Source organism: Phragmites australis, chromosome 6 (genome assembly GCF_958298935.1).
Source record: "Phragmites australis chromosome 6, lpPhrAust1.1, whole genome shotgun sequence".
NCBI classification, from domain to species: Eukaryota; Viridiplantae; Streptophyta; class Magnoliopsida; order Poales; family Poaceae; genus Phragmites; species Phragmites australis.
The window spans coordinates 16,832,462-16,846,447 of record NC_084926.1 but is presented as its reverse complement, the minus strand read 5'-3'; the positions used below and the strand labels follow the sequence as shown (position 1 = coordinate 16,846,447).

General features: G+C 41.7%; 1 protein-coding gene across 1 annotated transcript; it reads right to left on the bottom strand.

The window, feature by feature from the left end:
* Positions 1 to 2,960: 2,960 nt before the first annotated feature.
* LOC133921965 (auxin response factor 7-like) lies at positions 2,961 to 8,819 on the bottom strand. Its single transcript, XM_062367095.1, has 14 exons — positions 8,341 to 8,819; positions 7,190 to 7,305; positions 6,920 to 7,015; positions 6,743 to 6,799; positions 6,394 to 6,546; positions 6,231 to 6,315; positions 5,916 to 6,006; positions 5,633 to 5,797; positions 5,157 to 5,276; positions 4,985 to 5,069; positions 4,690 to 4,858; positions 4,089 to 4,558; positions 3,801 to 3,991; positions 2,961 to 3,683 (listed from the first exon to the last, which is right to left on the bottom strand). The coding sequence occupies exons 1-14, from the start codon at positions 8,369 to 8,371 to the stop codon at positions 3,497 to 3,499; spliced, it is 2,016 nt and encodes a 671-aa protein (XP_062223079.1). The 5' UTR covers positions 8,372 to 8,819; the 3' UTR covers positions 2,961 to 3,496.
* Positions 8,820 to 13,986: the final 5,167 nt, after the last annotated feature.

Below are 13,986 nucleotides of genomic sequence, written 5' to 3'. Positions count from 1 at the left end.
AACTCTAATAGAATGGGGTAGCTGAGTAATGCAACTGCACGTTTGTGGACATGGTGCGAAGTATGCTCAGCTATTCTAGTTTACCAGTTGGATTGTGGATGGAGGTACTTAAGAGCCGCACACATTCTTAATCGGGTTCCTAGTAAATCAGTTCCAAAAACACCTTACGAATTATGGACTGAGAGAAAACCCTCTTTAAAGTATTTACGCGTGTGGAGCTGTGTAGCTGAAGCTAAAGTATTTAATCCACTTATTGGGAAATTAGATTCTAAGACAGATAGTTATCACTTTATCTAGTATCCCGAGAGATCGAAGGAGTATCATTTTTACTGTCCAGATAGGATCACTAAGTTTGTTGAAACAAGACACGATGTATTTCTTGAGAATGGAGATCTGGAGCCTAGGGAGGTTGATCTCGAGGAAAAGCGGGTTTATGTTCCTACACCGCTAATCCAAGAGCCTTACATCCCTGTGCTCCAGGTGGTTGCACCTTCAGTAGAAATTAACGTCAGTGCACCCCTTTTGAGGTCTCTGAAATTACTAACGATACACAAAACGATGAGCCTTAGTAGTCCCCTGCAATACCCAGTCCTGCTCCTGCAGTACCTAATGAACCGATTAGAAGATCATAGCGTGACAGGAGACCTGCCTTCTTGAACGATTACATTGTCTATATGAATGAGGATGTTAATGACATAGGGAAGGTAGAAGATCCCAACTCATGTAAAGAGGTCATGATGAGTGACTATTCGCCTGAGTGGCTTAATGCTATGAAGGACGAATTAAAATCTATGAGCGATAATGATGTATGAGATCTAGTAGAAATCCCTAACAAAACCAAAACAGTAGGTTGTAAATGAGTCTACAGAACCAAGCATGACTCTAAGGGGAACATCGAAAGGTTCAAAGCAAGGCTCGTAGCTAAAGGCTTCTCACAAGAAGAAGGGATCGATTATAATGAAACTTTCTCTCTTGTATCAAGTAAAGATTCCTTCAGAATAATTATAGCTCTTACAACGCGTTATGATTTAGAGCTACACCATATGGATGTAAAGATGACATTCCTTAATAGTGACTTGAAGGAAAATATTTACATGGCTCAGCCGGAAGGTTTTGTCATGGAATGGAAGGAACATTTGAGATGTCGTCTTAAGAAATCAATTTATGGTCTAAAGCAAGCGTCTAGGCAGTGATATCTCAAGTTTGATAGAGTCATCAACAATTTTGGCTTTAGAGAAAATGAAGTTGATAACTACATTTATTTAAAGTTTAAAGAGGAAAAATTCACCATCTTAGTTCTTTATGTGGATGATATCTTATTGGTCAGCAGTAATAAGGATATACCGTTTGAGACTAAGCGATTTCTTTCCTCTAATTTTGATATGAAAGATCTCGGTGAAGCCTCTTATGTTCTTGGCATTGAAATTCACCGAGATCGGTCCAAATGAGTATTAGGTTTGTCTAAAAAGGCATACATTAACATAGTGCTGAAGAAATACAATATGCATAAGTGCTCTGCTATGCATGCTCCTATTGTTAAGGGCGATAGGTTTGGGACGTTTCAATATCCGAGAAACCAATATGAAATTGATCAAATGAAATTGATCAAATGAAGTCGGTTCCTTATACTTCAGCCGTTGGAAGTATTATGTATGCTCAAGTATGTACGTGCTCTGACTTAGCTTTTGTGACCGGGATGCTTAGTAGGTATCAATCAAATCCAGGACTGGACCACTGAAAAGCCATTAAGAAAGTCCTTCGCTATTTGTTAGGCACTAAGAACTACATGCTCATATTTAGAAAATCCGATAACCTTGAAGTTATTGGTTATTTGGATGCAGACTTTGAGGGATGTGTGGATATTAAAAAATCTACGTCAGGTTATATCTTTACCCTCGCTGGAGGAGCTATCTCGTGGAAAAGCTCAAAACAGACACTTACGGCATCGTCAACGATGTAAGCTGAGTTTGTAGTATGTTATGAGGCTACTAGATAGGCTGTATGGCTAAAGAAATTTATCTCGGGATTAAGAGTGGTCGACAGTATTTCATAATCAATCCGTAGTTTTCTATTCGAGTAACAACAAGTCAAGTGATGCTGCCAAACACATCGACATTAATTATCATGTTATGAAAGATAGAATCCAGGATCAAACAATATGTGTCAAGCATATAAGTATTAAGTCAATGCTTACGGATCCGCTTACTAAGGACTTATCACCTTATATTTTTCGTGATCATGTTGTCGGCATGGGTTATTGAAAAGCCTATGATTCTAGATAAGAGAACCATAATGCAAACCAACTCTCATTAGGAATAACGAATTTTCATTTCGAGATGGAATGGTATACTATAGGTATTTGGATTTCAGTGGCATTTAATTAGCCGCTGTAATGCTTTGCCTTAGTGTACTATTTCATTAGGAGTGGGCTTATGATGTTAATCTTACAATCAATAAAGAGAATGTTAGAATTGATCTTGGCCTTAAGTTTTGATGTGTTTTCTAACGTGATAGAGAAAGAAGGGGAGACTGTTTCCTCACTATGTGCCTTTGTCGAAAGCGCAACCAACAATTGGTTGCGATCCCGATTCATGCAGCGCTAAAATATAAAGAGGAAGAGCTGACGCCCACGATGACCAGTTCTCACGTGACCCTACCTAACCTTAACACCAAAAAACCCCATCTCGATAATAAGGACATTGTCAACGGGTCAAAGACTACCGCCACAACATCCACACCGCAGGGTCAAAGACCACCGCCACATCGTCCACACCGGCAACCTGTTTCACCACATTGGCATCCACTACACTGATGGTCTACACGGCTACACCGACACTCTTCAACCTCACTGTTAAGCACTAATTGCGTCACTGAACACAAGTACACATCTCACGCTTCTGCAATTAAGAGGTGCTTGATCTAGAGTTAGATCATCATGTTAATTAGATGAGAATTAGCTCTAACACAAAGCATCCAATACGAAGCTGCGAATACAATGCAGGGAAAACAGATGCAGATGCTATAGGCATGTAGCGAGGAACATGATATGCTGATACATATATGTACGACATTACTACTACCAAAATAGTTATACATAATTCCTATTTACTGGTGTGAGACGTTGGCCCGCCGGTGGGAAGGACCAGTCGGCGGCAACCCTTCTGTCTTGCAGGCTCACCGATTACCAGTCCTCTTCTCCAAAACCAAGTACCTGGAAACAATGTCACGCCTCCTACCAAACCAAAACAAGGAAGCCACAGGGAACGGCATGCAGTCTGCTTGCCTTCCCATCCCAGCCATCCTTGTTGGCAAACGACTCCGCCGCCCGTCCAACAGCAGCCATGCACAATGTGTGAACCAAGGTAGATGTGGGGCGACGTCCTTTGGGACCGCGAAGCAACGAACAGATAACTCTTAGCAGTCTCAAGGAGCATGGGCATTTGCCTCCCATGATCAACACCCAAAAGAGGAAAAGATAGAGCCAAGTTAGCATTCATCAGTCCTTATCGGCAACTGGGGTGGTGTCATTCAAGTCGCTCTGTGGCATGTCAGATTCAGGAGACGGTTTGTTCGGGTTTGGCTTGATGGTGTCACCAATGACTGGCTGCTTGGCCTTTGGAGTCAGCCGCTTGGCCTCCTCATAAGTGTAAATGTACATCCTTTTCACCATGCTGCAAAATTCACTGCAATAACAGAAAAAAAGGATCCAAATTTTGTTAGCTAGGACATCACGGACTTCAAAAACAGCTTTTATGTTCCATTACAAAAAGAATCAAGAGCAAAAGGACAAGGGTACATACTGCCAAGGATCGTCCCCCACAAGCATCATATCATTCTCATCATCTGTGTAAACAACCTTCCATTTCCTGAGACTGGCAGAGAGCTCTCCCTGGATATCGAACATCTCTTCCAACTTGCGGTGAAGATCATCATACCCATATAGCCTTGTCAAGTCCACTGCCCTTCCAACCGCCATTCCTTGCATAATTACCTTCAGAGACAACAGTTATAAATTACTGTCAAATTATGGTAGGGTTTCGAGCATCACCATGACAATAAAATATGAAAAGTTATTAACCCGTTATCACCTTGGTACAACTCCTGACTTGCCGGCTCTCAGTTTCATGATGAGAACGCTCACTGCTTGCTGCTGGGACATCTGTTTTGTTGGCATGGGATGGTTGTGAGAGCTGGTCAGACTCAGCATCTACTGAGGCAGCAGGTGGTTGATCTTGACCAACACTAGCAACAGTAACCACCGGTGACAATACAGAGCTTATCTCAATACCAAATAATCTGCAGCCAGCAGTAGCAGGTTCTTGTTTCCTTTCAGATGGAACTTTGTTAATGGTAGCAGAGTAGGAGTCAGCTCTTGTGTCTCGCATTGGCCAGTAAAAATGATTGTTGATTGGAGTAGAATACTCATTCTTTGGATTAAATCCAACATTCATTGGTGATGAGAAGATTGCATTGGGGTTTGAATGGTATAGTTCCTGAGTACGCTGCAGTCCCGAAAATGAGAAAGCTTGGGTAGGCTCAGCTGGGGATTTCCATAAACCTAATATAAACATAGAAGAGATTAGGTATGCAAGGCAGCCAATATGAAAGAGAAACAGTAGAACAGATAATGTCTCTTTCCCTAGATAGAGAATCATTGCCATAAAAAGTAACAGCTTCGTAATTACATACCAAAAACTGGAGGGAGTTCTGGATTAATAGAAGGTGAAGCAAGGGGTCGTGCACGCTTATTTCTTAAAGGAGGCTGCGGTGGCTGAGGATTAGTTGCATCAAGCGGTTCTAGTTCCCATGGCGAAACTCTATCTGGACACGGAACAGCAGAAGACTCATCCCATTGAACCTGTCAGCGGTGAAAGCATGTATTTAGCTTTTTGAAAGACACACAAGAAATTATGAATACAAAGAATATTCATTGGCAAATGCAAAGGAAAATTGAATTCTCTCCACGAATTCAAAAGTTGAATACCTTCAAACATCTCCAGTCAGAATCTGCCCATGGAGATGTTGAGTTAGTTGACATGCTTCCCACACCAATAATTGTCCCACTAAATCTGTATAACAAGGAGAGAAGAGTTGTGAGAGGCACCTATGCAATTTATGATGAAATATCAGGCTATGGAAAATAAAATCATAAATACCTTCTTTCAGGAGATTCTTCACCCTCAAATCTCATCTTAAACCTCATTCCAACAGTCATCTTCTGATTCTTAGCTTGAAGGTACTTGTTAACACTAACGACAAACTCAGATCGACTTGTTCTGGGGACCAAATTATGGATAATGTAAGTTTTTTCACACAAGTTTACGAAGAACGCATATTTCCATATGTCAATACCTAATAGGTCAACATAAGTTTATCGCAAAAAAACAAGGCCTAAAAGCTATATCACATGATATACATTCAAAACATGAAAACAAGGACTGCGCATAATGCTATAAACACTCAGGTGAACAAAGATAACCATCTTATGTGTAAAGTTGAATAGGCACCTCATGAAAACTGGTAACAGCACATTTATCTCATTTTACAAAGTACAGTGCACCCAAACAAAAGATAATGCCTTGAGTACAGAAAGCATTGCACAATAGAAGGCGTAAAATGAAAAGAATCAAACCTGGGCTTGTAGAAAACAGAAAAGAGAGTTCCAGTAGAAATGGCATGGGATGCAGTTGCCAGGACTCCAAGATGCATGCTGTGGCTTGATATAACAGATGATGGCATGTTATTTAGTTGCCTCATGAGTCTCCTAACCCCAACTCGCAGCTCTCGGTTCTCACCTCTGTAAGATGAAGAACAGTTAGCTGGAGTACTCGTTATAAAACTTCATCTAAAATTCAGCAGAGCCAAGAGACAAATACATGTGTTAAATGGTTTCAACATGCATTGCTATCACATACCTCAAAAAGATAAATGCATCACCGGCAACCAATCTTTTCGAGCTAACAAAAACACTCCAACCAGTTGTGAGTAGATGTCTCCTTGGTTGTCCTGAAAGAACAGCAAATAATACTTCATGAGACATAGCAACCTAAATCGCTGTGAAAAGCATCGCTGCTTGCCATAGAAAAAGTTGGGCAACTATGTTTTGAAGCAGGACAATTAAGTTCAGTTGAAATGAATGACACATCAAAACAATAAGAACAACACTGTAATACTTTGAAATTAAAAGCAGATTTAAGCAGTATGGTTATATTATTATATGAGACACTAACCTCGAAAAATGTGACGGAAATGCCATTCAGTTCCATGGAGATCTTTAGCCACCAGTTCTTGCCAAGGTGGATTCTGAGTCATATCCTACGGATAAAATCACATCATTTGACCATCTGTACAACAGATGCTACGAATAAACAATATATGCAGTCTGATGCTAACCAGTTGGGGCAAACATTCTTCAGCATGCCTCCTAAGGACAGAGAATCCACCATGGGTGCTCGTATCTGAAGCAGTCAAAGTCTTGCAGAAGGAATGAACATTGCATCTTTCAGGCTCCTGTGGCTCAGGATCTTGGCTGGTGGGTTCACTTTGCTAATTAAGTGAACTCAAGGAAAATAAATCAGCACATATGCATGTAATAATGACCATGCAATATAGTTAGAGTAGTCGGTCGCAAGAAGGGAAAGACTATGATGTGAGCTAGGGTACTATATTGCATGAACAAAGAAATATGACAATGGCGGAATGAAGGATTATGATCCAGAATAAAATAATTGAGCCTACTCACATCTGCTTCTGGTTGCAGCATAATTTGAGCATAAACTTCGTCAGAATCAGTTTCAGCCTGCGTTACAGAGGTAAACTAGTGAGAAAACTACAAGATATCAGTTCCACAACTGGTTCATTTACTGGACATTCCAGTTAAACTGGCATGAAGGATGACCACAATGGAAGAAGCACTTACCCTTAGTTCTACATTGACCACCTTACACAGGATCTTGGATGGTAGATTAAACAAAGGTAAGTGCTGATCAAGCTGTTGATCTGTAGATGCTTCAAGCTATAGAAAGATGTTTGATCATCAGTTGAATGACAAGAAAGAGCTGCAATGCTGCAGAACCAACCACCACCATTCTAACATAGGGAGCACACAATATCCTTGTAATATTAATAGGTACTTTTTGCAAATAAGAAATAAGCTCCTTAATTATGGTTACATAAAAAAGATATACACCTGTTCCATATGACCCTGGGGGAAGTAGTAAACCAGCTCGTCTTGGTGTGGCACCGTGACCAATGGCCCCGCACAAGCATGCCAGAGTTCCCTGTACAACGCATCACCAGAACTCCCTATAGAAAGGCAATGGACTTCATTAAAAAATGATTCTCGTTAGAGTAAGACATGCATACATTTCAAGGGAGTTTTTATCCTTTCATTTCCCAATTTTACAGGGGAAAAAGGTCCAACTGTTGATGGTGAATTAGTTGAATCATAACTACACAATTCTAAAGTAGCACCATGCACAAATATGCTTCCTAATTTCCCTGCTTGCATCTATGTAGTAGAACCAATTGTTATGCTAACCATGAAAATTGTACCATAGAAGTACGGATCACACAACATAATTAGACCAAAAAGAAAATCAGTTTCCAGATCCATTGTAATACAGCCCCCCCCCCCTCTTTTTTATTTTTTCAAACCAATTTCCCCCCTCATTTCACAGATCCAATTTTGCATGCATAATTTACCGGGCAGAATTGCAAAATTAGAAATTCTCACATGAACCAGTTTTTTTTCTTTTTGAACCAAGGCATGAACCAGTGGAAAGCAAAAATCCTCTAACCCATACAACAAATTTAAGGACCATTTATGTGGTAGAACCAATTGTTAAGCTAACCTTGAAGATTTTACAACGGAACGCACTGTAATTACTAATTCGACAAAAATCAGTTTCCAGATCCATTCACGATTAATTATACATCTTCCCCTTATTTCACAGATCCAATTCCACATGCCTAAAACGAGAGATGCCCATCCCAGATATTTTTTTAACAAGCAAAATAGCGAATAATTCTCCCACGAACCAGTCGAAAGTAACAATCCTCCAACGTAAACAGCAAAATTCAGGACCAAAAACAAAACGCCTTCCCTTTTACACAAAAAATGCCAAAGTTGCCTCAAATTCTAAGCAACTTCCCCACTCTCTCTCTCTCTCTCTCTCTCTCTCTCTCTCTCTCTCTCTCTCTCTCTCTCTCTCTCCACACGAACGAGTCAACTTCCCAAGTCCACGTTCTACTACTACCAGTCTACTACAACTCTCCCAGCATCCACCCACCAGCTCACCACAAGCCGAGGAAAGAAACGGAGAGAAGAAGGAACCGAACCTGAACCACCCGCGGCGCCGGGGTTTGCCATCTCCGCGGCCTCCGAGACGAAGCCCCGAGCAGAATTCAGCCGGAGAACACTGAGCCGCGCTCCGATCCGGTCACCCCATGCCCCGCTCCGCAGATCTGGCCCCGCAGCACCACCGAGGTAGCCGTCCGTTAGAGCCGCGCGTAATCCAGAAGAGCCAGAGGCGGGGAGCCCTGAGATCTCACTCGCTAGCGTGGTGGAGGGCGGGGCGTTTCAAAGACCGCAGCTCGGCCGGGAGCCCGCGGCGCGGAAGAGGCGGCGGCGGAGGCGGGAGCGAGAAGGCGGGAGGAAGCGTGAGGTGGGGAGCTCAGGATGTGTTGGTGCTTTGCTGCTCCGGCCGGGTTGGTTGGGCAGCTGTAGCGCGAAGCGTTGGACAGGAGCGGCAGAGGCCGAGGAGCAACTGAGACGTTTGTGCGGGTTTCCGGGGGACTTTTCCCCGCGGGGAGAAAGAGGGGGATCGAAATTCTATTTCGGACGGGTGAAGTGACAGTGATTTACGAGTAGATGAACAGTATCATAACGTCCAACATCACAGTAAATTTAATGTAACGATGGTACTATAGCACTCAGGTCGAGTACCATGCCTTCTTACTGTAGCAATTAATCTAGGCCATCTACTCCCGATCCGACGGCCCGTGAAGTCAGACATCCCGTTCCGGGGTGACAGGAAAGGCGTGAATGTACGGTGACGGCAGCCGTTAGTGCTGGTAATGGTAACCGTTATGGCTATGCGTACACGAAGAGTGCACCCAGTCAGTTCACTTTTGGATGTCTACACGGTCCTAAAACTAAAACATGGAGTAACTTTTATCACTAATTTTCTACCTAGATGTTATAAGAGAAGAGCATTCATCTGACTTCCAAGTGTTTAAGCACCATTTTACAAACCACATCGGTGACCATAGTTTAGTAGTTTGACTGCATTTGCCGTAATAATGGGTTTTTTCTTTTCTGCCTCTACTCCTATCATTTTCTCCTTTATACATAATTCTTGAAATTGATGTGCTCTTGATATGTCTAGTTCATCTGTAGGTTATACCTTTAGGTGTTTTACGATAAAAATTTAAAAAATGCAAGCTGCAACCATTCTACAACGAATAAGTAAAGTAGACTCGAGGTATTACTGATATTGTTCTGCCTTATATATCTAATTCTATGAATTGTGAGGTGCGTCTTTTTCATCTTTTCGTTAATATCCAAAAATGTAGAAGAAATCATCTAGAATGCAAAAGCGCAATACAATGTAGGAGTATATATCAAGTGTTGTTTTGTTCACATCTTAAAATATGTTCCCACATTCAAGTTTGAATTAGTCCACATTTATTTGCTTGCTTCATGCAACACATAAACATAGAAATTGAGCACTCCAATGTATTTCTTAGATTGTTTCTTGTGTTGGATATTGTGTTTAGCTTATGTCTTATGGAAGATACTGTTGGAATTTTCAGTAGAAAATAAAGAAAAATTCCAATTTGGGGGTTTCGGAAATAGAAAAGGAAATACGAGGAGTTGTGTTGGGTCCACCTGTCATGTGAAGCAAGAAAGGAGAGGAGGATGTGTGTTGGGGTAAATATCCTCTTCCTGCTGGGCTGCAACGGTGAGGAGCGTCAAAGGAATTAGTCATTCCAATCTGCTCAACTCCCGTGCGGCACCCACGGCAGCAATTCTATTCCTCCGCTCGTTGTTAGAGCATCTCTAACCGATTACTCATATTTGATCTTTTATTTCTCTTATTTAGGGGCTCTTTATCTAGATTTCATCCTCTATTTCTCAACGCGTTCCAACCGACTCCTCATATTTGACCCCCTATATTTGAATCACCTCTATTTTATTAATATCTGGTAACTCTCTCTCCTCTCTCTCCCCTCTTTCCCCCTCTCTCCCCTCTCCCAAATGAGGGGTTGGATGAGGAGCCCCTAGATGTAAGAGGTGAGGGAGGAGATTTGAGAGCTCCTCAAATAAAGGGGTCGGTTGGAGACCGATTTTCATCGTTTTTTCATTCAATATAGGATAGGGGTGAGAAGAAGGCTCGATTAGATATGATGGTACCGAGGCTCCCCTCTTCCTAGCACGTAAATACAGATGTGTCCTCTACTTGAAGAAGAAGATTTATAGCGGCGAGATAACTGCTCGAGACTTCTCGAAGGTGTACTCCACGTTGATGTGCTGCTCCATCCTGAGCCTCACCTCGTCAAACATCTTGTCACATTATCAAAAATCATTTAAGACTAGATAAGACTAGATAAAGCGATGGAGTGACCTAAGTTCGCTTTCATAATGTTATTTATAGTGCATACAAGAGTGTTGTTTGATGTGCCGCTGTTACCACCCGGCACCGGCACCTAAATTTGCAGTCCATTATCCGCAACAGGAATCCGTTCTCAATTACGGCGCCCATAACTCCAACCATTAAAAGCTCACAGGTTGGTGCGCGCTGGCTGTATATGCCCACACCGGCTCCCTCCCGGCATCCAAATCCCCCGCTCGATCCCCACCCACGCCACGGCCCGATCCAACCCACTGTTCGCTGGTCCCGCGCTGCGGTGTCTTCTCCACGACCTCACGCCACACGACGCGGCCAGAGCGAACCACATGCCGCGTGGATCCGACGGTCAAGATTCTGTTGGGACCGGCCCCATCGCCGTCGGTTGCTTTCTCTGTCTCCCTATTAGATCATCTCCCACCATATTTCATTCATTTCGTTTCATTTTCCGTTCTTATTTCCTCTTATCTCCAACAACTTCCCTTCAAAAAGAATCACGAAGAAAAATAAGAGAGAATCCCGTCATGAAAGGAATGACCCTGAGAATCCCTTCGTGACGAAAACCGTGAAGGAAAATCGCTGGAGCACTGAAGGGAACGAAAATCCCTTCACGATGGAATTTTCGCCCCCGACAGGAATCCCTTGGCATAGCCTTTGATGCCAAGAGAGTACAGAAGGGAGTCACGTGAAAATCAACTCGTGTTTTATATGGTATAGATAGTTGTTAAAAACTATTTATTGGTCTAACTGTGGAGGTATGAGGGTAGGATTATATCCATCAGCGTTTATGTTGGAAGTAATAGTACTTTTATATTTAATTTAATTTTTGATATAAATGAATAAGAACGGATGTAAATAATTAATAGTGGCTATGTTCCGTCTAGCTCTGACTAGTCTCGACTAAATTCGAGTCGGATTCGACAAGTCATAACACGCCTCGACTAGAGTATATCTTCGATAAGATATTCGACTAGGTACTCAATCAGCAGATGTACTCAACTAGTTACTCGAGTAGGATTTACATACATACCTGATAGCGACGTGAGATGCAGATGCCTCCATGGTGTCGATGCTTGATGCAGTAGATGATGATAAAGATGAAGTAGTTGATGCAGAGGTCACCGTGATGTCGATCCAACAGGCGATGACTAAGACGACAAAGACGAAGTAGTCTCAGTAGATCATGATGATGTAGAGAAAACAGATCATGAGTAGTCACGACGAGCGCTTCCTAAAAACCTCATTCGTCCTCTCTCGGTGTATGATCCCAAGGATGACGAGTTCCGAAGACCTTCTCTCCCATTCATCGGTGCACGTCGGAGTAGCAGGATGGAGTAGACTACGTGCGACGGTGCAGCAGAGAGAAATTAGTAAAACCCTAATCGTGTGTGGTGTCTCATGTCTCTCCTTTGTGCGGCGGTTGGCAGATATATATATATATATATATATATATAGGAAGAGTCACGCGGTTGAGATGCACCACGATCGGAGACAGTTACGCCGTCACGATCGGAGTCTTGACCAATATGTTTTTTCTATATTTATCTGTTTACCCAAGTAGCAAAAAGAAAAAAAAAATCGCAAAAGTTGGTTGGACATGCGCAAGCAACTGGACCTAATTTCGACGGACCATTCACGCAGGTGTCATGTGTTTGTGCCCTCCGCCCTTGCCCCGACCCCAACCATGGCCCGACGGGGTGAGCGAGTACACATGTTTGTTCTTCTAGTCATCTCATTCACACATGCTAAGTGGGTAGAGGAGAGAAACCATTTTAGTTGGTCTTCATCCACTTCTATTAGCAATGTGGGATTAAAGAATACACACCTTTCTCATAGGGTTGGGCCTTTGAGATTTATTTGGTATTATACAAATATAATAGGCTAAACTCATATATTCTAACAATCTCCTGCCAGAACTCAAAGTATCATAAAAATTTGCCTTTTTCTCAATACTGTTTGATATACCAGCGTTTCAGTTGAGACTACTAAGTTGAACATCCATCTAGGACATCAAGCTACACTCATTCACAACTTGGACAATGGACTAAGCCTTGAATTACAAGTCTTGTGCAAACAAGTTTCACTTGAAGTCATAACTGATACTAGGCTGTCAGTAGGCTACCCCACAGCTAGAGCATATAAGCCATACTTCATGGTCTCTTTATGAGTTTATTAAAGATCACCTAAATCTCGTAGATTGCGACTAACAACTAGTCTCATATAAGTGTGTTCTTTCAAGAATGCTTTGTAGATTAGCATCTTCGCTAATTAAAGCCAACAGAACCCATTAATCCAATAGCCAACCTGCCTTACAGATTTTGAGAGTGTTGCATCTTTACTCGAGTGGGTTGTATGGTATTCTTCTTCAGTTAATCAATAGCTTATTCTTTCTAGGTCCTAATTCACGGGTTCTCTGATCATATAGGTTGGGTTACCACTATTATATAACTCACATAGGTCTTATACCCATCTTCTTCGATGCATTATCTATCACATTTCATAATAGTCCCTTTGTAAATTGATCTGCCAGATTTTTTAGCCGTTTGAATATAATCCAATGCTATCACTCCAGAGTTTCTCAAATTTCTAACATATTTTAATCTTCTCTTTATATATATTGAGAATTTCATATTGTCCTTAGAATTGTTCACTTTGACAATAACTATTTGATTATCATAGTTCATAAGGATAGCCGGTATCGGTTTTTTGACCATTGGAAAATTTATCAAGAGCTCACACAGCCATTCTACCTCAACAGTGGCTGTGTCTAACGCTATGAGTTCTACTTCCATGGTTGGCCTCGTCAATATGGTCTATTTACAAGATCTCCATGAAACAACAGCACAACCAAGAGTGAATATATATCCACTTGTGGTATTTATCTCATCAATATCGGATATTCAATTTGAATCACTATAACTCTCCAGTATTGATGGGTGCCCAGTATAGTGAAGTCCAAAATTTATAGCACCTAGCAAGTAGCGCATGACTCGATCAAGCGCATGCCAATGATCATCACCCGTGTTAGAAGTAAACCAGCTTAATTTGCTCATAGCAAATAAGATGTCAGACCTTATAGCACTAGCTAGGTACATGAGTGATCTAATTATTTGGGTGTATCTCAGTTCATCCCTAGTAATTATTTTATTCTTTCGAAGTATTAAGCTAGGATCATAAGGTGTTAAAGTGATCTTGCTGTCCATATAGCCAAAGCGACTCAAGATCTTTTTCACATAATGGAATTATGAAAGTGTAATTCCATTATCACCTCTAATTAAGTTAATGTTTAAGATCACATCAGTCTTTCCCAAATCTTTCATATCGAATTTTCTAGACATATATGATTTGACCTCAT

Bases quoted from the DNA above. Each gene is read 5' to 3' on its own strand.
- LOC133921965 (XM_062367095.1), bottom strand. From the start codon at position 8,371: ATGGCAAACCCCGGCGCCGCGGGTGGTTCAG. The intron at 6,316-6,393 runs GTTAGCATCAGA...TTTTATCCGTAG, and splicing joins AAGAATGTTTGCCCCAACTG to GATATGACTCAGAATCCACC. The intron at 3,992-4,088 runs GTGATAACGGGT...TTGTCTCTGAAG, and splicing joins AAGTCAGGAGTTGTACCAAG to GTAATTATGCAAGGAATGGC.